General features: G+C 37.4%; 1 protein-coding gene across 5 annotated transcripts in view; it reads right to left on the bottom strand.

Moving 5' to 3' along the window:
• LOC148792108 (zinc finger protein CONSTANS-LIKE 9-like) overlaps positions 1-22,441 on the bottom strand; it is a 31,136-nt gene extending 8,695 nt beyond the window's left edge. The window contains exons 1-5 of one of the 5 annotated variants that reach the window (XR_016085608.1): positions 21,812-22,441; positions 18,912-19,256; positions 18,423-18,502; positions 10,491-17,925; positions 5,922-6,149 (exon numbers count right to left, since the gene is read on the bottom strand). Coding sequence is in view for 3 of the 5 variants with exons in the window: in XM_088903565.1 (XP_088759691.1) it covers positions 5,922-6,149; positions 18,912-19,166 (483 nt within the window). In the remaining 2 variants the exon portion in view is untranslated. Of the gene's footprint in view, positions 1-5,921; positions 6,150-10,490; positions 17,926-18,422; positions 18,503-18,911; positions 19,257-19,905; positions 20,548-21,811 lie in introns of those variants that run through there. The other 4 variants (XR_016085607.1, XM_088903565.1, XM_088903563.1 and 1 more) reach the window with 4 other exon arrangements.
• Between the last annotated feature and the right edge of the window lie 1,840 nt (positions 22,442-24,281).

Genomic DNA, 24,281 nt, shown 5'->3' with positions numbered 1-24,281 from the left:
TTGTAAGAACATCAGTCACTTGTTCCCTTGATTCAACAAAAGGTATACAAATTTCACCCCTTTCCACTCTTTCATGAATATAAAGTGCTTATCAATCTCAATGTGTTTGGTCCGCTCGTGGAAGACTAGATTATGAGGAATACTGATAGCAGCCTTTTTATCACAATACAATGACATAGGATCTGAATTCTATACTCAGCTTTTGCACTAACTTTGCTACCACGGACTGTTTCTTACTTCTCCAAGTGACTAAGTTTCCTCCTATAAAAGTACAGTAACCAATAGTAGATCTATCATCAATAGAACCCACCTAGTCAGCATCAATATAGACTTCTACCTTTGTGTGACCATGTTTGGTAAAGAAACAGCTCCTACCTGGATGTTTCTTCAAGTAAGCTAGAGCCCTCTCAGCAGCCTTGAAGTGAGTGGGTCTAGGTGAGTGCATATACTAGCTCAGAACACTTACTGCGAAGGCAATATCTGGCTGAGTCATGGAAAGGTATAAAAGCCTCCCAATGAGTCTTTGATACTGATGAACATCTGAAATTGTCTTATCCTTGTCAGACCATTGTCAAACCGAGCAACTTCCATTGGGAGATAAAGATACCCTTGTCAAACCAAGCAACTTCAATACCAAGGAAATATTTCAGAGGTCCAAGATCTTTAACTTCAAACTGTGAAGCCAAAAGTTTCTTCAACTCTTGAATTTCTTCCTCCTAATTTCCTGTAACCACAATATCATCCACATACAATTAGAATAACAACCAGCTCACCTCCTCTTTTCACAAACAATGAATGATTAGCTTGGCATAGTATAAAACCAATTTGTTGGACAATACTATTGAACTTCTCAAACCATGCCTTAGGGGATTGCTTTAGGCCATATAAGGATTTCTTCAAACGACAAACTTTATCCTCACTACTCCGCACCTGAAATCAAGGAGGTTGACCCATATATACTTCCTCATCAAGATCACCATTCAAAAACACATTCTTTACATCCAATTGATGAAGATGCTAGGAGAAATTGACAACTAGGGATAAGAGCACATAGATGGAGTTCATCTTGGCAACCGAAGCAAAGGTTTTATTATAGTCCACACCATGTGTCTATGAAAACCCCTTTTCTACTAGCCTCGCCTTATACCTTTCAATAGACTCATCGGCACAATGCTTTACTATAAACACCCACTTGCAACCAACAAGCTTCTTTCCCTTTGGAAGATCAACAAGGCATTTGTGATTTTTATGAAGGGCATGAATTTCCTCGCACATAGCATTTCTCCATTCAGGTAATTCCAAGGCCTCTATAACATACTTAGGGGTGGGCACACTACAAATGGTATAAATGAAGGCACGATAACGAGGAGACAAATGAGCAATTGAAGTAAAGCAGGCAATAGGGTGCTTGAGGGTAGTCCTCACACCCCTATAAAGGGCAATGGGAAGGTCAATATCACAAGGAGAAGGTTCAAAGGCACCTAAAGGATAATAGATGTGAGGATCTGCCTCATGAGAGTCTGACAGCAACGACAACACTATCTGGTTCCACACTTGAATTCAGTGGCTGATCTGATGGCGGACCTTTGTGATGCTTCCAAGTATAATGAGAAAAAGTATGACAAGGCAGAAGAGGTAGTGAAGGCACTGGAGACTGCTACTGGGACGACAACGACTAGGATTGGAATTGCAAGGGAGTAGGAGCAAGGGAAGGAAAAGAAAGAATATATCTCACCTCACCACCACTCTCCCCCTAAGGTGAGGCAACAAAGAAAGGACGTGATTTAAAGAAAGAAACATCCATGGAGATGTAAACCTTGTGAGACACGGGATCAAAGCACTTATATTCCTTGTGAGTAAAAGGGTAACCAAGAAATACACAAGGAATTGCACGAGGGTCCAACTTACGGGATATGGGAGAAAGATTTTGGACAAAACATTGACAACCAAACATGCAAAGAGGAATGGAAAATAAAGGAAATGAAGGGAAAAGCAACTGATGCGGGGCCCGATAGTGCAACTATCTCAATGGTATGCAATTAATTAGGTAAGCTGCAATGAGAACTGCTTCAGCCCAAAACCTCTTTGGAACATTCATCTAGATTAGCAAACCACAAGCCACTTCCAACAAATGCATGTTCTTTCACTCAGCAACACCATTCATCTAGATTACCATTATTCGGAACATGGGCATTGATATCCTTAGAAAAGTATTCTTGGGCATTGTTTGAGTGAACAATTTGAGTATCAACATGAAACTAAGTATACACCATATAATAAAATGCTTTAGAATGTCAAGAATTTCATTGTGAGATCGCATTAGATAAATCCATGTGTAGCATGAGTAATCATCAACAAAGCTGATAAAATACTAATATCCACATTTACTGCAAGAACAAGGGCCCCACACATCAAAATGCACAATGTGGAATGGAAATCAACTCTTTTATTAATAGGAGGATATGAGTTTCTACAATGTTTGATTAACTGACAAGTAGTACATTCTAATGATGACAAAGACACTGACTTGAAAAGGTCTAGAAACAAAACCTTCAAAGAAATAAAGGATAAATGACCCAAATGACAATGCCAGAGGAAAATCTGGTCTTTATTACATTGACTCTTATGTAATCTAGACTGACTCAACAAACTAGTGCTCTTAGAAGAATCAGAGGCCACTGAATCCAAAATGAGGGAAGGAGACAACGAACAAAATGACGAAAATTGAATAGGTTAGTGGCGGCTCCCACTTCACCCTAATATATTAATAAAATTAATAATTACAGAGTGATCCTTGGAAGAAAGAAAAATGACAAGAAAACCCCCTACACTTGAAATATTCATAAAAACACCCCTTACAACACTACCTAAGTTCATTCTGCCAACCTAAGAATCAAGTGGCTTTGGAATGATGATCCCTTCATTCATCCCACCGCCACCAATGAAACCAGCTTCTAATGCTGTATTGTGTTTCACCCCCCAAATTAACCCTTGGGAGAGAGAAAGACTAACATCTTTTTTTAATATTCTCTTATAAACCTGAAATGCAATCTTTTATAATATTCCAGGTATGCCCCTAAGGGCTCTCAAATTTCAATCAAAAGTTTATGACTTCTTGAGGCTGTGGCCCTATAAATGTTTCTAGCCAGTACCAAACTCAAAACAAAGGGATCAAAGCCTTAGTGAGATGGTCCTTGTGCCCAACACACATATTTACCTCAATTGGGTTTGACCTACCAACCGATTTTTCTCCCCATATTACCCTATCCTCCTAACTAAACCCCATAAACCAAAATAGTATCAAAAGACTCCGAAAAACTTGCAGACTTTCTCCATACAATCCCTCATATAGATGTGCTTAAAATATGAAACCACCCTTCCTCTTTTTATCAACAGTTTCTATTAGTTCAGCCATCTAGCAAATCTCAACATTAGCATCTCAAGATGAGAAGCCCTGCCATCTCTTCCTCTTTCATCAAGAACTACTCCAACAATAATCTATAAAGCATTGTCAAACATTCCCAGTCATCCTGACCTCCTCCTGAAACATCATCAACAAAGCAAGAGCCAATCCCTCATCACACTTCTACTTAACACCAATCTATGATGTTCCTCCTTGATCTTGATGCTCCCCTTCCTATCGGCAACCCATCTAAGCAAAGACCCATGGTCACCACTAACTCTTTTGACCTAAAGGTGATCAATCGACCCCAATAGCATGGGAGCATCCAACACTAGCAGCAGCTTCTTGCCCCCTACCAGAACCTGAGAGTGAAGGTCACACTGTTGATGACGAACTCCAAAGTTTCAAGGATGAAAATCAAGGACCTCCCCCAAATCAGAATCCTAGGAGCATGTATCCTTCTCCATTTGAAATTTTCTTCTTCCACCTAGATGAAGCCATCCAGGACATCACCAGTCTGTGCAAAGTTAGCCCTTCATCACCAGGCATGGCTTCTAGTTGTCCACCACTAGGCATGGCTTCAAATCTGCTACATCCTTTGTTACCCAGACATGAGAAAGAAAAGGCTGGAGAAGGTACCATAATACATGAATTGTACACTAAACATTAAAGCATCCAACACAATACAGCATCAACATACAGGTTTCCAGCTATCATAGACTAAAAATTTTGTCTAGAGACATTCCGTATCTCTATATAAAAAGGGATCATACTTAAGTTTGAAACATGAGAGCTAGTCAAAGTGACACACCTTCAGAAACTAGATAATAGAATCTTTTGGAAAATCCACTATTTTTCTAATACAAGTATTCGTCAGTGGACTTATGCTTTCAGTTTGATATCTTAACATGATAGTAGAGTTGGCTATCATAGCTATGTTTGTACTATGTATGCTCTACTGGTTGACATTTCATAAGATATTTGTACATGTCTTTATGTTCTCTTCTCCATTTATTGTTTGTCATCCATTTTCTGTCTTTGATCTAGTCTTCTTTTGGAGGTCACTTTCAAGTTCTCCTTCATGTGCTCAACTTTTGTGTCAAGTATCTTTTGAATACCTCTTTTTCATATTACAATCTATATATGTGAATAATTTCTTCAGGCATCAAATAAGAAACATTATGAAACTCCAAGGATAATGGGTAGACAGACCATAGAAAAAACAAAAGAAATAGTCGATCTACCAAAAAGAGCGAAGTGGTGCAAAAAACAGAAGCAATTGTTGCATTGAAAAAATTAATAAGTTAAGAACTATTCTCTTCTTGTCCAATAAGAAAAGAATAGAAGCAAACCTGTTACTAATTATCAGAAACAATGTAGCAGCAGTTTAAGATGACATATAAGTATCTTAATAAGATTTGTCCTCTCAAATAATAAATCATGATGAAAATCATGTCCTGCATTTTGTTTCTATATATAAGGTTTTGAGGCTTCAAAACTTGAACTTTAAATATGCCTAGAGGCTCTTTTATTCTTGAAGAAGCAGTAAGACAACACATCTTGCCAAATGTCACCACCAATTGGCCACGTCATTCATCACAGCAAGCTTGGAAATTTGAAGATATCTTTGAACATTGTAGCAGTTTTGTTTCATCAAACACATGCAGATTGTTGATCCCCATGTGTTTGAGGGGGCGTGTTAGAGATTGAGATAAGTTTGTGTTGTTATGATAAGATAGGGATGAGAGAGAATAGATTAGAGATAGAGTTTCAATTGAGGTAGGAATTCTTTGTCTATAAATATCCTTGTATTCTCCATATTGAAGCAATATAATTTCCATCATTCTCTGAAAAAGAAAAAATATTCCTATAGGAAAGAGGGTAAAAATACAATTAAGATCCTCTTGTTGTACTGCAATATCCTTTTAAGTATTTTCTTTTTCAGAAAACTGGGGAGGCTTAAAGGATATTCTATTATGAGTTCTAAAGACGAGAAAAAGAACTGGGGGGGGGGCAGATCATGAAGATCCCTCTATATGGATTTTTCCTTAATAAAATTTACTCATATTTCTGTAGCACCCTTGTCAAGAATATTGAAAATTTACAGAAGGGTTGCAACAAGTATCATTATTTATGACAGGATAAAGTGTCCAGTCATGGTCATGATCCTTGAAATAGTTATGGCCAGGAAATGGAACAATATCAAATGCAATGACATTTTAGAAATTGGCGTGCGAAACTAGAATAGGTGAACTAGGAAGAAACTAAAACTTTCTATTGAAAAAAAATCCTTCTACAATAATTACTTCATAAGAATATAATCATTTTAAAATATAATAGAACAGAAAAGTTGGAAACCTCACAAACTGTAGAAACATATCAAGAAAAACAAAGTTTGATATAAATTTCAATGTCATACTAAAAGGAAATAGAAATAATTTCTAATAAGTACACTAAATTAGGACAAAAAGATCTGTAGAAATTGCAGGCTATGTTAAGGAGATAGAGCTAATATAACCTCAATTTCTCTTGAATAGCCATTATCTAACTTCTCAAGGGATACATCCTTGTACAGGGAGGATAAATCCATATCGTTTTCACCAAACAATTGTGTAGTTTGATCTTGATCATCCCTGAATAGTTCTTCGTAATTTTGGAATGTCAGATCGATGTCAGGTATCTTAAAACCATCATTGCAATCAATTTCCTCACAAATTCCAATGTCTTCTATGTTTTGAGTGCACAGCTGCAGAAATTAAATAACAAAAAAGGTTTCAAATAGTTAAATGTGCTAGAGAATGACAAACAAATGACAAAATGTAATTAATGACAATGAATGAGAATATTATAATTTTCCAGAAGGCAATACCTTTCCAGAGAAGGTTACAATACATGGTATAACTTTGCATCATAATGAACAACAAACTTATAGATGAAGTAAGTTCACATGAGGCAATCCCTTCCTCCCACAATCCCTCTCTTGAGCAGCAAAAGTAGTGATCAAAACCCTAATCTCATGAAGCATGCATTTCTTCTCCTTTCATTACTAATTACTTACAACCTAAAGGAATAATCTGATGAATCAAAATGCCCATTAAGATGAATAGTGAAAGGAGTAAACCTCTAAGCCAAACTGTAGATATCTTACACCAGATACTGGCAGTTTCTCTTAAACATTATCAACATTCATATATTAACATAAGTCCTTTCACCAAAAAAAAAGAGAACTTTGAGATGTCATCAGCCAGTCATCATGGAAGTGTGAGCAAACAAGCTAGAATGTTACTTATCCAGGATGAGAGGCTGCAAATACATTTGAGCTCTGCAACTTTGTTGTGGTGAAATGAGACTCTTCTCCCAGTGGTGGAAGTCCAGCTTCCTCTCCATTTCTTAGTGACACTAACCCAAGGATCGGAACCAAAAACTTTGCTAGTTTTACATTCTCATTATTTTATTGGATTATCCTTTCTCATTGTCCTCTCTCCCAACTCTTCTTTATTTTCTTTCCTTTCTGAGCAAGCCACCACTATAGCAGTTTTAAGTTCTTGCAAGCCTTTCCACTTACATAATAAAACTACCTTGGAGTTTGTAACTGTTAAATGTTATCAGATTTTTGTATTTATGTCTCACAAGGGCACTATTGTCTTTATCTTTTTATTGTATTCTGGGTTGCCCTATTATAAATAAGAAGGCTGGAGCCACCAGCCCATCTTTTTGACTCCCAATTAATTTTCCTCCTCCTCTAACTTTCTAATACATTCTACCAAGAAAACATGGTATCAGAGCATCGATTTTGGGCTTGAGGACAATTCTACCAAAGTTTCTTCTCTTGATTTAATTTTTTTTAGACCAAACCTAGAGGATAGTACATCAGCTGATCTGAGAGGAGTTCCTGTGCAGTTTTTTCTCCATTTTTCTCTTGGTCGTGTGCCAAGAAATCACCTCCATGAGGCAATTGGATGCTGTGAAGATTTTTTGCACTTTTTCCTGCTTCTTTGTGGATCTTGTGATCCTCTTGTACCCAGGTGGGTGGGTTGTGTAGGTTTGGATGAACCATATCTGCTCTAACAGCAGTTTTTTATATTATTTTTGGTGATTTTTGTGAATGTGTGGCCTAGAGTAGGGTCGTGGAGGCTGTCCAGACCTGGAATAATCATATTTTTTGCTTCTAGAATTGCTTCAGCAATGTGATAGTGTGCGAACAGAAGGGAATGATCTTATAGTTCTGATTTGTGTGAGATACTGAGATTGAGTATCCTTGTGACAATTCCTCCCTGTCTACTGTTCCTTTTATGGCTGAATAGTGAAATCAGACTTATCTACCATATCTTTTGAGGATTCAGCTGTCTCTAGTGTGTCTTCTAGTCAAGGTGGAGTGAATGGGGGATTTGATATGAATTTCCCTATGGCTGTAATTCCCTTAGATGGACTCAATTACCTAGGATGGTCAAAAGGAATTAAACTCTAAATAACTTCTAGGAAAAATAAAGGGTACATTAATGGTAAGATTAAAGAATTGAAGTCTGGGAGTGCAGACCATGATAAATGGGATCAAGAAAACAGTATGGTGATGTTGTGGCTGTTACTATCCATGTTGCCATAGGTTAGGAAGACCTTCATGTATGCAAATACTATTTACGAGATTTGGGAACGAGCTAAATGTACCTATTCAAAACAACAACATTATACAAAAAAAAAAAAAATCTATCAGTTGCAAGCTGCATCCTCTGCTAGTAAGTAGGGGGGAGAAGAGTCTCTTTATATACTACTCAAATTTGACTTCAATTTGGAAGGAGTTTGATCACTATCAGAATATGGATTAGAAAGGCTTGCAAGAGTGAAGAGCTCTTCGTGGACCATTGTCATCCAAGTTGTATAGTCCTCCAACTTCACGACCTCCACCAATCATCTTCCCTGTTGTGAGATCCTAGAAAACACAATAAGAGGGATAAAAAGTTACTAAGCAGCATAGTTTTCAAGGTGCCAAGGCGAGGCTAGGCTACTGGGGGACGCCTTGTTGCCTAGTCGCCTAGGCGATGGGTTTTTTATGTTAAAAACATAGATACTAGGGTAGTTCCCTAGGTACCATAACCATATTTCTTTAATAATTATTCATGGTTTTCATAAGAAAAGTATAAATTTCATATTAAAGTATAGAAAATCAACATATTTATGAGAAGAAAAGGAAGAAGGAAAATAAAATTCAAAAAATATAGGGGCTAAATCCATTTTTGTTATAGGAAAAGAAGAAAAAAAAGTATTGGTGGTAGTAGTAGTAATAGTAGTAGTAGTAGTAGTAGAAGAAGAAGAAGAAGAAGAAGAAGAAGAAGAAGAAGAAGAAGAAGAATATATGGAAGAGGAAAATGTGCTGATTAGATAAAATTTTAAGTTCTTCCTTATTTATTGGTTCAGCTTTTTAAGTCTTTGAGGGTTCAATATAGCATTTAGCAATGTTTGTGTTGATTAAACCTAATAAATAAGAAAATAATAAAAAGAAATTAGTATATAAGCACACAAAATGATTATTTTAGTTTAATAATGTCTATTTTATAATTATAATCTCAAAAAAGAATGAATAAAAAAGTATTTTATAGTAGGAAGTAGAAAACTGCTTGGCGATTAGGTGAGGCGAGCCTCAAAGGGCGCCTTGTCACCTAGGCGTCGCCTTGACAACTATGCTAAGCAGTTAAGAGATTGAGTCGACTTACTTAACCAAATTCTGAATGGAAACTTAGGTATGTAAATACAGAATTTACATGAAGATCTGAACCATGAGAGACAATACCAGTGCCCGTAATTCAGGAAGATGTCCCATCAGCTAAGGTTACAGTTTGAGAAGTGGAAGGAGGGGACAAAGACACAAGCAAATCTGAAGTTCCAGTCATATGATCTGAAGCTCCAGAATCAATTACCCAAGGTAAAGTTTTGGAACTAGAAGCAAGATAGACTGTACCTAAATGAGAAATAGTAGTAGTCCGAGAAGAGGAGGATAGACGAAGCCTCTCATACTCTTCACAAGTGATGGAAACCAATTCCTTATCCTTACTGACTCCCATAGCAGTTGGTTCATCTGTAGAAACATTGTTGCAAGTGTCATCCTCTACCAAGGCACAACTGGCCCAAGAGGAGAGAGGGCCATGCAAGTCATGGCAAAAGTTAATTGTGTGGCCCTCATGACCACAATGAGAACACTCTCTAGCTTGACTGCATCCACCACCTCTTCCTTCCCTTCCAACACCATGGCCACCTCTAAAACCACAACTTGTACCTCTAATCGCACCTCTACCACGAACATCTTGACCACCACTACCACCACCTCTGGTAATAACTAGTGTTGATCTCTTTGAAATGGTAGTATACTCATTATGTGGAGTGAAACTCTCCTAATGTGAGATAAAACCTCAAAAACTACTTCCCAAAATTTGGGGTCGTACTAGCTCAAATTCAGATCTCAATCCAGAAAGGAATCTAGCAACATCCAATCGTTCCCTCTGCTCCTGTTGGACCTTCAAATCTATAAAAAGAGGTTGGTAGACATTCAATTCATTCCTCGGGTTTTTTTAAAGAAGCATAATATTCTTCCACACTCTTATCTCCTTATTGAAGAGTAAAATAATCTTGGTATAATTGATAAATTCTCATTACATTACATTATCCTGTCTTGAATACAATTGCCTAGCATGCTACCAAATTTCCTTTGCAGTGTCCAGAAACATAAGATTGGCACAATGAAGTCAATAATTTGTACATTTTCTTGCACCCATTCATTATACTCTTCAAACCCATTTTTTGGAGGTTCTTCCTTAATGCATTTTAGTTTACCTCATCCAACCAAAGTTACCTCAACCAACATAGCCCAGGGAATATAATTAGTACCATTAAGTTTAACTGTAGTCAACTATGTACTGGTAATGTCTGATTGTACTACTACAGAGGGCTTAGAAACCACTAGCTAATGAAGCCATATATCAATAAAAAGGTTTAAGACTAAGAAAAAACAATCAACAACTAAGCAAGAAACTTCTAGACACTTGTTATACCAACTTTCAGCCACTAAAAATAAGTCGAGTATCAATTATACTCTTACCTGAATCAGTATTCAACTCCACATCTTCAAAAATGAGCTGCTTCCATACCAAAGGCACACCATCCATTCACCACACACTAGTTCAAATTTACTGCAATAGACAAAACACCAACCACTATCCCTCTTTGAACTGTCAAATAAAGGGAGCTTAGTAAACCACCAAAAGCATACCAACAATCACGACCTGAGGCATGAAAGCCTCTTTTTCTGAAGGGAGATCAGTCCTTTGAGTGCCTTTTCCCCTTTTCCCCTTTTGTAGTGAGTAGAGAGAGTCCTTTATTCGTAGGGCACAAAAAGGGAGGATGTAAACAGTAACAGAGTAACCACAAGCCCTGGTGCCGTAATACCATGTGGTTAACTCTAAAAGATGTAAAAGGGAAACAAAAGAAAGGGTTAACAAGAAGTTTAGTCGAGATTGAGACTATTAAAACTTGAGAATAAAGGAGAAAAAGAGGAAGGAAAAAGGAAGAAAAAGGTTGGGAAACCTATCTTACTTGGTGAAAAGCAGGAAGAAAGTAAAAGGAAGAAGAAAAGGAGGTTTCAAGGAGGAGATATGAACAATGTTCTCCTTCCTATCAACTTGCACTGTAGTTCTATACATTATAATATGCAGAAATTACAAAAATGCCCCATGTTAAGTGATTCTTAACTGGAGAAATACCATGTTACAGCAAAAGACTAAATGCCCCTGTAGGCAAACATCTCAACACTCCCCCTCAAGCTAGAGCATATATATCATAGAGTTCCAGCTTGTTATAAATATTATCCATCCTAGTACAACACAAGCTCTTTGTAAACAAGTCTACTAGATATTCTTTTGGCTTGACATAAGGAGTCACAATATAACCATTGCTCTTGAAGGAGATGTTTCAGCCATATCAACTCACAGGTGGTGTGGGCCATTGCTCTATATTCGGCACTTCTTCTAGCAACTACACTTTGCTTAGTACCTTTCTAAGTAACGAGATTGCTACACAAAAAGGTACAGTACCCTATAGTAGATCTTCTGTCTATTGAGGAACCTGCCCAATCTGCATCAGAATATCCCTCTAAGGTTAATTCTCCCCCTTTCTTGTATAGTAATCCCTATCCTGGAGCACCTTTTAGGTATCTTAATACTCTTACAACACCTTCCCAGTGAATGACTGTGGGATTCTGCATGAACTAACTCAGAACCCCTACATTGAAGGAGATATCAGAATAGGTGACAGTGAGATAAATCAGTTTGCCAACTAATCTCCTATACCTTCCAAGATCATTGAATGGATCCTCTTGACTATCAGTCATTTTCACATTACGACCCATAGGGGTTTCAACTAGTTTAGCCCCTAGTAAACTGGTCTCATCCAACAAATCCAAGATGCAGTTGCGTTGTGACAAGGAGATTCCCCACTTCGAGCGGACTACTTCAATACCCAGGAAATAAATACTTTAAGGATCCTAAATCCTTGGTTTAAAAGTGTTGTTGCAAAAATTGTTTCAAATCATCAATCCCACTAACATCACTACCAGTAATGACTATGTCATCAAAATACACTACCAAAATGATCTTCCCAGATGTGGTATCCCTGCTAAAGATTGAATGATCAACTCCAGATTGCTTGAGACCAAACTCCTTTACAACATTGCTGAGCGTACCAAACCAGGCCCGTGGTGACTGCTTAAGTCCATAGATTACCTTGCACAATTTACATATCAAATCAGCCTCCCCCTGAGCAACATATCTAGGAGGTTGCTCCATGTATACCTCCTCTTGAAGATCAACATTAATGAAAGCATTCTTTACATCAAGTTGGTACAAGGGCTAATCAAAGTGGATGGCAAGAGAAATAACAACCTGTAGAGAGACTAGACCGAATGGGCCCTAGCCCATTAGTGTCTTTCTTATTAGTTCTTTCATGTTGTGTTTTCTTATTGGGCCTTTTCTTTATGGGGCTTTAGTTCTTTTTATGTTTTTCTAAGTTTAGTGCTGCTGTGGACACCTACTTAAGGGCCTCCTTGTAATTTATGTAACTTAAGTATGTTTTATAAAAGATAAGAGTAGGGGAAAGAGGAGATATTCGAACTCCTCCTTTCTTTCTCCTTTCTTCTCCAATCTTCCTCCTTCTTCTTGCTGTCCCCTTCTTCTTCTCTGATTTTTTTTACTTTATTCTGAAATATTCTACTGATTTTATCAGTTTGAAACACATCTTAACCCATACATATGACAATTTATCCACCAGAGAGAAAGTCTCGAAGTAACCAACACCGTAGGTCTATGTATAGCCTTTTTCTACCAGCTGGGCTTTGAGCCTCTCAATGCTACCATCTTGTCTGTGTTTGATTGTATACACCCACCTAAAACTAACTGCATGTGTTCCCAAGGGGTAAGAAGGTAAGGTCCCATGTGTAGTTAGACTGGACATTATCCATTGCTTTCTTTCGATTAGGTGAAGCAAGAGCTTCCTGAACAGACCTAGGGACAGATACAGAAAATGAAAGAGACACATTTTTTATGGGCAGTAGATAAACGAATAAGAGAACAATAATAAGAGATGGGATGGTCAGTACAAGTACATTTGCCCTTATGTACAACTAGTGTTTTAAAAGGCGTGGAAGGCGTACGCCTAGAGGCGCACCTCCAGGCAAGGCTCCCCCAAAACGCCTTGAGGTGTATGCCAAAGGCACTGACACCTTTGAGGCGTACGCCTCATGTGCCTCATGCACACCTTATGTAAAAAGATAGAAAAAAACAAAAAAGAAAGAAAAAAGAGAAAAAAGAAAGGAAAAGAAAGGAAAAGAAAAGAAAGGGAAGGGAAAGAAAAAGAAATAAAGAGAAGGAAAAAAAAAGAGAAAAAGAAATAAAATAAAAGGAAAGGGAAGGAAAGAAAAGATAAGGGGAAAGAAAGTGGGCTGGGGGCTAAGCCCTTGGACCCCTTTGGCCCCCAGCCCCCCTTTTCGATGCAGCCCAATTTGGTTTTTTTGTGTTAGGGGGGTCTTGCTCCATCTGGCTCGCACACCTCTGCTTCAACAAGACCCCCCTTTTAACTAGTGCTATGCATCTTCATTCTTATTAATATAAAAGATTTTTATTAAATATAAAGAAAAATGAGATCCTCATTCCTCTTCTCCCTCCTCCTTCCTCCTTATTTACTCTCCTCTTAAGTAGGCTTACACTTCCTTGTGTTCGGGAGGCTTACACCTCTTACGTTCTAAACTACGCCTCACGGCTCTAGGTAGTGGAACACCTCGCATCACGCCTTTGCGTTTTAAAACATTGTGTACAACAATGGGAAGATGAAAATCTGACGGTGTGGTTCTGATGCTAGTGGAAGGGTAAAAGATAAAGTCTAAGCCGGTGTAGGAACTAGTGCAAGCTCTCGAGCATGTCTAATGTACACTTTGTGAATTGATGGTTGAATGGGCTCCTCAATAGTGGGAAGAGGGATAAACAGATCGTCTAACACATATGGGAGAGTAACAGAAGGAGAGGATTCCCATCCAAAAAAATAAGGAAGACTCTCAAAGAAGGTGACATCAGGAATAACAAACAACTTACAAAGGACAGGATCATAACATTTGTACCCCCTTTTTGTGCGAGAGTATCCCAAAAAGATACACTGGATTGCTTGAGACTCAAGTTTATCATGTCCAGGGCCCAAGCAATGGACAAAACAAACACAACCGAAAACACTCGGAGGAAGAGATAAAGGGAACTTTAAAAAAAACAATATAGAGAATGGAGACCCAACAAGGACTGATGTATACATACAATTGATCAAGAAACATGAAGTGAGAATAGAGTAACTCCAATAGGTTTTAGGAACAAGCATTTGGAGTAATAAGGCACGAGCTATCTCAATTATGTGTCAATTCTTCCATTCCACCAAACCATTTTTCTAAGGAGTGTAGGAACAAGAAGATTGATATATAAAGTATGTAGAGAAGATGGGCCGAATGACCCATAGGCTGTTTTCTTATTTCTTTTCTTTTGGCCCATAGACTGTTTTCTTATTTCTTTTCTTTATGTTCTTTGCCGTAATGGGCCTCAACATGGGCCTTTCTTATGTTATGTCTTTTTTAAATTATTTGCCCAATTAAGGGCCTCTCTATAAATTACTGAAATTAAGTTAATGAAAAGGAATTAGAGTGTAAGAGGAGATTAGATTCAAAAATCTCTCTCGGGACCCTTATTGCCGCCACCTTCTTCTTCCTCTTCTTGATTCTTGATTCTCTGCTTCTGCTGTTCTCTATCACTTATCTGCACCTTTTCAAACAGTACGTTTATTTCAGAATGTTGTTTTTCTTCTTGGTATTAGAGCGGGCTCTTCTTTTCTCTCTTTTCTCCTCTTTTTTCCCATATACAGTGTGCATGGAGAACTAAATCGAATGAATAGTTAAAGAACATTTTTCCAGCCCAGTTGTTAGTGGTTTTTTGGAGAGGAGGCTATCCTTGTCGTCACTTTGACAGTATCAAGTGTGTTGCCTGAAACCCAATTTAACTGGAAAAATCTGCTTGATAAGATTGAAAGGAACTATGAAAATACTTACCCCTTTGCATTATCAGAACGAAAGACTTTAATACGAATACCAAACTAATTTCGAATTTCAGTATAGAAGGAAAGGAAAATAGAGAACAATTCTGTACGTTCTTTCATTAAATATATCCATGTCATTCTTGAATGATCATTAATAAAGGTTACAAAATATTGAAATCCATTTTAAGATGACACACAACTGGGACCCCAAACATTTGAGTGGACAAGATCAAAAGGACTCTAGACTCTATTATCTTCCCTGGGAACAAAAGTGATTCTATGATGCTTGCTAAGTTGACATATTTCACAATCCAACTGGGACAATGATGCCAAATTAGGGACTAATTTCTTCAAAATCATAAGTGAAGCTTGAACCAAACAACAATGCCACCGGAGAGGAGTAAGAGATGAGTGAAGAGCTCTCGGTGGACCATTGACATCCAATTAGTACAGTCCTCCAGTTTCATGGCCACCACCAGTCATCTTCCCTGTCATAAGATCCTAAAAAACACAATAGGATGGAAAGAAGGTGGCTGAAAAGTTTAATGAGTTAGTAAGTTTACTTACAGACAAGAGACTAAAGGGAAACTTATAGATGTAAAAAATAGAGTTAAGACTAATATCAAAGCCAAGGGAAGCATTACCAGTACCATTAATGGGAAAAGAAGTGCCATCAGCTAAGGTAACAGTCTATGCAATGGAGATGAAGTCAAAAAGATCTAAAGATCCAGCCACATGATCTAAAGTTCTAGAATCAATTACCCATGATGAATGGTTAGAACTAGAAACTAAAGAAGTTTTACTTGACTTAACAAGGGTAGCAGTAGACTTGGAAAGCAAAGAAGAGGTCTGACGAAGTCTCTCATATTCCTCACAAGTGATGGAAACCATCTCATTGTTCTTACCAATTCCTGTGGAAGGAAACTCATCAGTAGCATCATTCATACTAGTGTCATCCTTAACTATGACATGATTAACCCAGGAAGATGGAGGACAATGCAAGTCATAACAAATAGCAACCATGTGTCTGTCACGGCCATAATGTCTGCACTCTCTCACAGTACCACAGCCACCATTGTTTCTTCTACCACCTCTTACTTCCTTACTTCCACCACGACCACCCCTAAAACCATGATTGGCACCTCTAAAATGTACCTCTCCCCCAACACCTCTTCCACCACCATCTCTGATTGCTAGTAAGGCAGACTTCTCTGAAGTTATAGAATGGTCATTTTGGGGTTGGCATGTCCTATGGATACAAGAAAACACCTTGAAAAAGGGAAGGAAGATCACTGACTCCCAAAATCTGAGCTCTCACAGGTTCAAACTCAGATCTCAGTCCTAACAGGAATCTGGCAACATCTAAATGTTCCCTTTGAGCCTGTTGTACCTTTAGATCAGGGGAGGGAGGTTGGTAAACATTCAGCTCATTCCGTAAACATTCCAAAGTAGCATTATACTCCTCTACACTCTTATCACCCTATTGGAGAGAAAAATAATCCTAATACAGCTGATAAATCCTTGTCACATTATCTTGTCCTAAATATAACTGTCAGGCATGTTCCCAAATTTTCTTGGCAGTGTCCAGAAACATGAGATTAACACAAATGTTGTTTTCCATACTATTCCATAAAAATAATCATAATTTGAGCATTTTACTGCACCCATTCACTGTACCCCTCAAACCCACTCTTGGGTTGATCTTCCTTAACATATTTCAACTTCCCTCTAGCAATCAAAGAAACATCCACAGATTTAACCCATGGTACATTAGTACCACTGAGCTTAAAGGTGGTTAACTAGGTATTCATAAAGTCCTATGGCATTACTACAACAGGCTTGGAGTTATTACTAGAGGTGGCCATAGGAAGGGTAAGACACCAAACAATGAAAAGACACTACAGCAACTTTAATCCCAAATACGGGTACACTAGTACCTTGCTACAGTAGTTTGCAGCCCTAGAATCCAACAAAAAAGGCCTCCACAACACTTGTAGAGTACTAAAGATTCCACAAACCATAGGAAGTGAGTTTCCACACCACAACACACCAGACACTTACAAAACTGCCAAACTCAGTACACGTACATGTACTCACATCTAGGGCTGAAACAAAGAAAAAACTTAGTACACCATCACAAACACCTTAAACCAACCAACTCAAGGCATTAAAGCCGCTTTTCCTAAGGGACGACGCTTGTCTCTAAAAGGAGTTCTCAACTTCTAGGGCGCAAAAGAGAGGCATGAACAGTAACCAGTGAGCTCACAACTCTGATACCATATTAAAACTTGAGAATAAAGGAGAAAAAGATTAGGGAAAAAGAAAAAGGTTGGGAAACCTGTCTTACAAATAGTGTTCTCTTTCCCATTGACCTGTAGTTCTATTCATTTTAACATGCAGAAATTACAAATATTCCCTTATTAAGTGATTCTTAACCGGGGAAATACCATATTATAGAAAATGACTAAAATGCCCGTGGTCAAGCATTTCAACAGAGACAGGAGAGAAGAAGAAAAGAAGAAAAAAGTATGAAAAAAGGTCTTCCAATAGAGGAGATTGAAATTGTTCTCTCCCTCCTATCGACCCAGGTATATTAAACTTCAAATACAAAAGAGAAATTACAAAAATGCCCTCCATAAGCTACATAAACCATACTAGAAATAAGGACAATATTACCCCTATGGCTCAACCTTAACAATGGTTAATTAACTTTGAACATTCACATAATTTAAATACGTGACTGTACAAAGAGCCTCTTCAAACAAACACGTTCCTTTTCATGGCGACTCCAAAATCTATAAAAGGGTGTAAGTCAAGTTGTTTCATACAATCTCACTACACAGACCTTGGAGATTCTTCAACTTTACTTGTTGCAATTTCTCACCTGAGGCTATGTTGTATCCTGTGAACAAATTTGCCTGCAACCCAACAACAAACTTAGTCACCTGAGTGGAGGCAAATAAAGGCAAATAACGTTCTAAAGATAGTGTCTTTAATGCACCTCAAAGCTTCTCCTCCATATCTGAAACTACATTTCCAACAATAGAAAGCTAAGGAAAAGGTTAAAATGAGAATGGCCTTAAAATCATTTACTTGGAAAATAAGTTTCACTCAAAAATAAGCTTTCAATGAAATGTTCTAATTTTTGTAATTTAATTTGTAATGCTCCAATATAAGACAACACAAATGTGACAAAATCTTGAGTAAATTACTGAAACCTTGGCTAAATCTTGTAGATTCCAACTAACAAGCAGGTATCAGTTTGGTAACAATAGAGAACCATAATATTTTGTGCAAAACAGATCAGATATTCAAAATGTGTCAAAATTTAAAACTAGTCCACCTAAGAAAAAAGGGGATGATAGAATATTAAAATTTTAAAGGTCCCAAAGGAGCAATAGGTGGCAATGCATACTTGATTACTTGGATATCTGACACCCCCTCCCCCCAATTACCAAGGTCTACGGGTCCATCCCGAATCCATATATTTAAAACCTGATAGCAATTGGATCCGGTTAGTGGGTACCCAATAAACATCAAAGTACATGAATCATGGAATTGTAGGGGGTATAGAAGAAATCCATTTTGTCTATTTATTTCTAATCATATATTCAATGAAGTCTAGTTTTTATGCCCAGGCATGAACCTAATAAGACCCTGAACCGATGCAGGTATAAATAAATGCATATGTATTCCAATTAGGGCTACAAATTGAGTTGCTCAATTTGAAGAATTTCAACAACATCAGGCTCAGTTTAGGGTCTGGTCCCATTGAAAATTTAATAAATTCTCAACCCAACCTAACATAATCCCAATCCAAATCTGACCTGTTGGCATAAGGAATTTGTGTATGCATGTTGTTATCAATAGTACTGATAGATAATTTAAATAATAATGACTGAACCTGGTTAGTCTGAGTTGGACTGTTGCACAGGAAAAAGGTGTCTTCATTGAAAGGAATTCCAGAACTTGAAGAAGAATTTAACTGCTCCAGGTCAGAAAATGGTGAAGGGAAAGGATGAATATGTAACTCATGATTCATACTGTCCATTTGTTGAAGGTCAACACCAAGACCTTGAGGATGTAAGAAGTGCCGATCAAGATCTTCACCAAGTGGGCCTGGCATAACGCTTTTAGATGAGTATATATCAGTTTGCATATCAGCAGATAGCAAAGAAAGATTGTTTCTTTCTACGAGCTGAATCTTTTCCAGGTCAAGAATCTGTTGCAGAGTGATGCAAGTTTCCTGCTGCAGTTGGATTTCGTCAAACAGTCAGAAGACAAGTCAAATTCAGAATACAGTTAAACACAATAATATGAATGTTTGCAAATGAAAACAAATCATCACAATAAAAGAGAATAGACAAACTAAGACACTGACATGGTATTGTAAATACTACTTGGAAAATACACATTCAATCCCCACCCACCCTTTTCAGGAATTAGTGAATCCTTTATCTGTTTTAGAAATATGTGACACATTACTAAACTAATTACCAATTCTTATGGTATCCTCAGATTCTTAAGTGCATTTCTGGGGTAACAATTTTATGCCACCCATTCCATGGAGGTATAAATCCACTGACGAGGTTATTTCACATTCCAATATCCAACTTGTGCAGTATGGTGGGCTTAGTTTTTTGAAAGGAAGACACTACTGCATTCTAGAGACCATTGTTGATTGCTAATAGTGTGCAACAATTATATATATATATATATATATATATATATATATATCATGCATGATTTCTCTCGCCTCAAAGTTGTTAAGTCAGTTTGTGTTTACTCCTTATCATCCACACCTCACAGCTTTTCATCAAATTATTCAGTATCTCCAAGGAACCTTAGAGCGAGGCTTATTTTTTCCATCTTGTTCAACAAATCATCTGTGTACTTACTCAATCACTGATTGGGCTGGTTGCCCCAATATGTGACTTCACAACCAGATGGTGTATCCTTCTAGGTGATTCTCTTGTTTCATGGAAGTGTTAGAAACAACCCACAGCCTCCAAATCATCTACAGAGCCTGAATATCATGCCATGTCTGCTGCTTGTAGCGAGATTATTTGGTTAAGGGGCCTTCCTCAAGAACTTCATCTTCCTCTCACTACTACTCTTTATGCAAACAACATGAATGCTATTCATATTGCCTCTAACCCTCTTTTTCACAAGTGCACCAAACACATTGAGGTTGATTGTCATCATTCGTGGTTAGTTTCTTATGAGCACTATCACCTTTCCACGTGTCTCCTTGAAACTTCAACTTGCTGATCTCTTCACTAAATCTATGAAACATGCTCGTCATGAGTTCCTTGTAGACAAACTGATGTTGTCACCACATTAGTTTGAGAGGGAGTATGGACAATATTGTAAATAATATTTTATTTTGGTGTTTTTATATTACCCTGTATATATTGGCTTGTATATGTATTTGACTTATCAGGGGCAGTTCTGTAACTATACATAAGTTTGGTCCTTCTAATAAAATGACCCTTTCTAGAGGTGGGGGTATTCATGAGATATACCTCCTAAAACTCTATCCTCTACTCTTTGCTTCTTATTGAAACCCTATGTTGTGGAAAACCTAGAAACTACAAATTCGAATGGCACAACATAATGAATTAAAATAGAGACCTGAGAAGCAAAGAGAAGAAAAGAAAAAAAAGAGCATAAGATTCACATGGCTCATCCTTTGGCCTACATCCACAGGCAATGGAGAAGCAGAAATCTGCTCAAGAAATTTTAATGGAGAATACATGGTTGAACAGCCTCTCACACTCGCAAAACCCTAAACCCCAATACACCTAAAGCTCCTTCACTGTGTTCTTGTGCAAATATAATGAGATGCCTCTTTTAAGGAAATGCTACAAGCATAACATAATCAGATCCGTAAATTGAAAATGGGTGGGTCCAGCCTCTGCATCCACCACAGATCTCAATGAAATTTCCCTTCCAGGTTCTCCACAAATGTTGGGTCAGGTCATAGAGCAGGTCGCAAACTGAAATTCAAGGCACAACTAAACATCCTAGATATGTTGAGATACATATGATCCACAAACATATCAAATGAATGTCCAATTAATATGACAACCAAACAACCACTATAACTCACTACTAAATATCAGTTTGCTATACCATGCACAAATACACATCACCGCCAATACTACTTTGGTATATCCAAGTAGAGTGTCTAAACAACCACAACCACTTCATAACAGTCACCATAGGTGACCATGGCATACAGAAAAAGACACATAGCAGAACCTCTTGTGTAATATGAGTACAGAATCATATCTGTGATTCTTGAAGAAGAAGAAGATTCTAATGAATGAAGAAGAAAATGAAGAGATCGCCAGACCCTTAAATGCCCTGCTCTGATACCATATTTCAGAATAGGGTTCAGTCAGATAATTGAAATTCTCTAAAATCATTATCAATCTACTTTTTCTTCCTTCTATTTCATGACATTGTACATGTTGGCAGCATCCAACGATCTGATTATCAACTAAAGACATGGGGAGTAGAAAAAGAAATAGCCTAGGCCTTCTTTCTGGGGACCAATCCTCTCTTAAGACTCGGTCCATATATTCTTTCATGTATTTCCTCCTCTTCAGTTAAAGTTTCTAAAACTATCAAATAAAAACAGTCCAAGAAACATTACAGACTCTTGATATTATTAACAGAGACCTGTCATGGAATTGTTTTATCAAATATATTATATCCAGCGGTATAGACAATACGAGCAAAATGACCAGCCAATTTAAATGCAGCAAGAAAACAAACAAAGAAGTCAACTTCTGCTACCTTGCAGGTTGTTTGATCCCACTTCAGTATTTGCAGCAATTATTGAAGTTACGGAGTTTCCTTCCGATGTCACAGAAGACCCTTCAGTACTCTATAAGTCTCCTCCTTATATGTTCAAACTCGCCACACCTGGAGTCAGAGAACCAAATGAAGCTGAGACCAGCCCATCTTAAAACGTAACGATAACGATGGACACATGTAGGAGATTGTAAACTGGAACTAGCATGATTGCATTGAGAACATTTCCTCGTAATTGATTACGTGAGTCCGGATCACCTGCCCACAAAATACGTTCCAGAACACCTTGCACATGTCATACATGATGGGTCCCAGTCTGCTAGTGACATCAGAGATGTATATGGTGTCAGATCATATTGGGAGGGTGTTCATTGTTCAAACCTGTTATGTTGGCAGATGGTTGCAATAGGGGCGTGTTGAGTGAGAAGCCAATTCCAGAGGTTGCTTAATTGGACTTGGCCCTCCTAGAAGTGGTGACGGAGTTGGGACATCCTCCCAATAAAAGTAAATACTATTCCAACACTCTTTCAATAAGATCTGTCTCGGCACATCTCACCATAAGACCTCATCCATCGTGTATGAGACGTGTAGGACACACATCATAACCATAAGTGTTGGAACAGCTTTTTTGTAAGGAAGAGATGTGGGTACTTGATGAGATTGGGATTTGGGAACATCTTACTACAAAAAAGGAAATATTTTCAATGTGCAGCTGAATGCCATGTGTGCAGTGTTTGATCCAATGTGCAGCTGAATATTGAATATTCCGTATTTATCTTTGTTTAGGAGTTTGGGTGGGCCTATTTCCAACAAGGCAACAAGCCATTTCAGCCACATATCGTGTCTTGATTGGAACTCTTTTTCCTTTCTTTTGTTCCGCAATCAGCACTTTTGACAAAAAAATGCCACTTAACTGGTTACCGAACTTGTTGGAAGCATGGGCCACTCCACCTTTCTGCCTTTTCATTTTGTCTTTCACCAAGTTACCCTACCCGACTCCAAACTGGAATTTGAAAACGTGAGGGGTGGTGAGCGGGCGTGCATGGCTTGGCCGTCCATTATAGATTTTCCCATATTAACCCGACCTCAAGAGTGTGAAGAGCCAATTAGTTGAGTTGATAAAACTTCTCACGATGGTTGTAGTGGAGAGGCCCAGACCAGCCCAGCCCAACTTGCACCCTCACTAGTAATTACAATAAAACCGAAATCGAATTACAATAAAATCGAAATAACCGAACCAAAAATTTTGGTTCGGTTTTCAGTTAAAAATCGAATTTAATTAATATATATATATATAATATTATGTATTATAACCTATAATATATATTATAAAATTTAATTTCATTATAATACATTATATAATATATTAATATACAAATATATATAGCATATTATATATTACATATTATATAATGGATTTTAGTTATTTTGGTTTTTTTGATTAATCGAATTTCTAAATCTGAAAATTAAAACTAAAAACTGAAATTTCTAAAAGCTGAATTATTCAAAAACCGAACAAAAAAATCGAAACCAAAATTTGCAGTTTGGTATTTCGGTTTTAACCGAAATTTTCGGAAAGTGGAGACAGTCTTTCACTTTTGCTTGATAGCAATGTGTCTTTGATTCATTATTCTATACAAAATTGTGTTTCTGTTTTCAATTTTGAGAATTTTGGCCGTGACAATCTTTGATTTTGTAAAAAATCATTTTTCGCCTTCAAATTATGGTGAAAAGGTCATTTTAAGGCAAAAATTTGCAACGCTAAAAATGTTGTTGATAGTTCCGTTGGATAAATGATAAAATAATAAAGTTTGCTGATGTGGCACTGTTCAAGTAAAAATTGGAGTTTTGAATTTCTCAATATCCATATACCACTTTCTGGATCTAGAATTCATTATTCGACCCTAATGGAGGTTTATTACGCGCAAGTGGCATATTATCCTCTTCCTCCTCCTATGCCCAGGAGTGATCGTAGAGATGCATTTGGATTGGATCCTATTTGAATTAGGATATATTCAAATCTGATTTGATATAATTCAATTTTTTTAAATAAATAATAAATAATAAATTATTAAAAGAAACAAAATAATATTACATTTATAGAAGAATAAATAATATAAAAAATTTACAGAAATACAATATAAATAACATAATTATAAATAAATAAGTACTACACACACATATATATATGATCAGATCAGATTCTTTCAAAACGGATGGGGAGTCCGAATTAGAGATATCCAAATCTGACAAAATATGATCAAACTTCAGATCAGATCAGGTCATGATCAAATCCATTTGTACCCCTATGGAGTGGTACAAATTGGAATCAAGAGGATATAGTTATAGTAGGTACCATGTGGCTATGAAAGAGTACTCAAGAAAGGTGTGGTGGGTGGTGGATAGACTTGTTCATGGGTCGGGTAGCCCAACAGCTTGGTCAAGCTTCGGT

Source organism: Nelumbo nucifera, chromosome 4 (assembly GCF_055504915.1).
Source record: "Nelumbo nucifera cultivar China Antique chromosome 4, China Antique-T2T, whole genome shotgun sequence".
Lineage (NCBI taxonomy): Eukaryota > Viridiplantae > Streptophyta > Magnoliopsida > Proteales > Nelumbonaceae > Nelumbo > Nelumbo nucifera.
The sequence above is the reverse complement of the archived record's forward strand: the minus strand, read 5'-3'. Positions and strand labels throughout refer to the sequence as shown.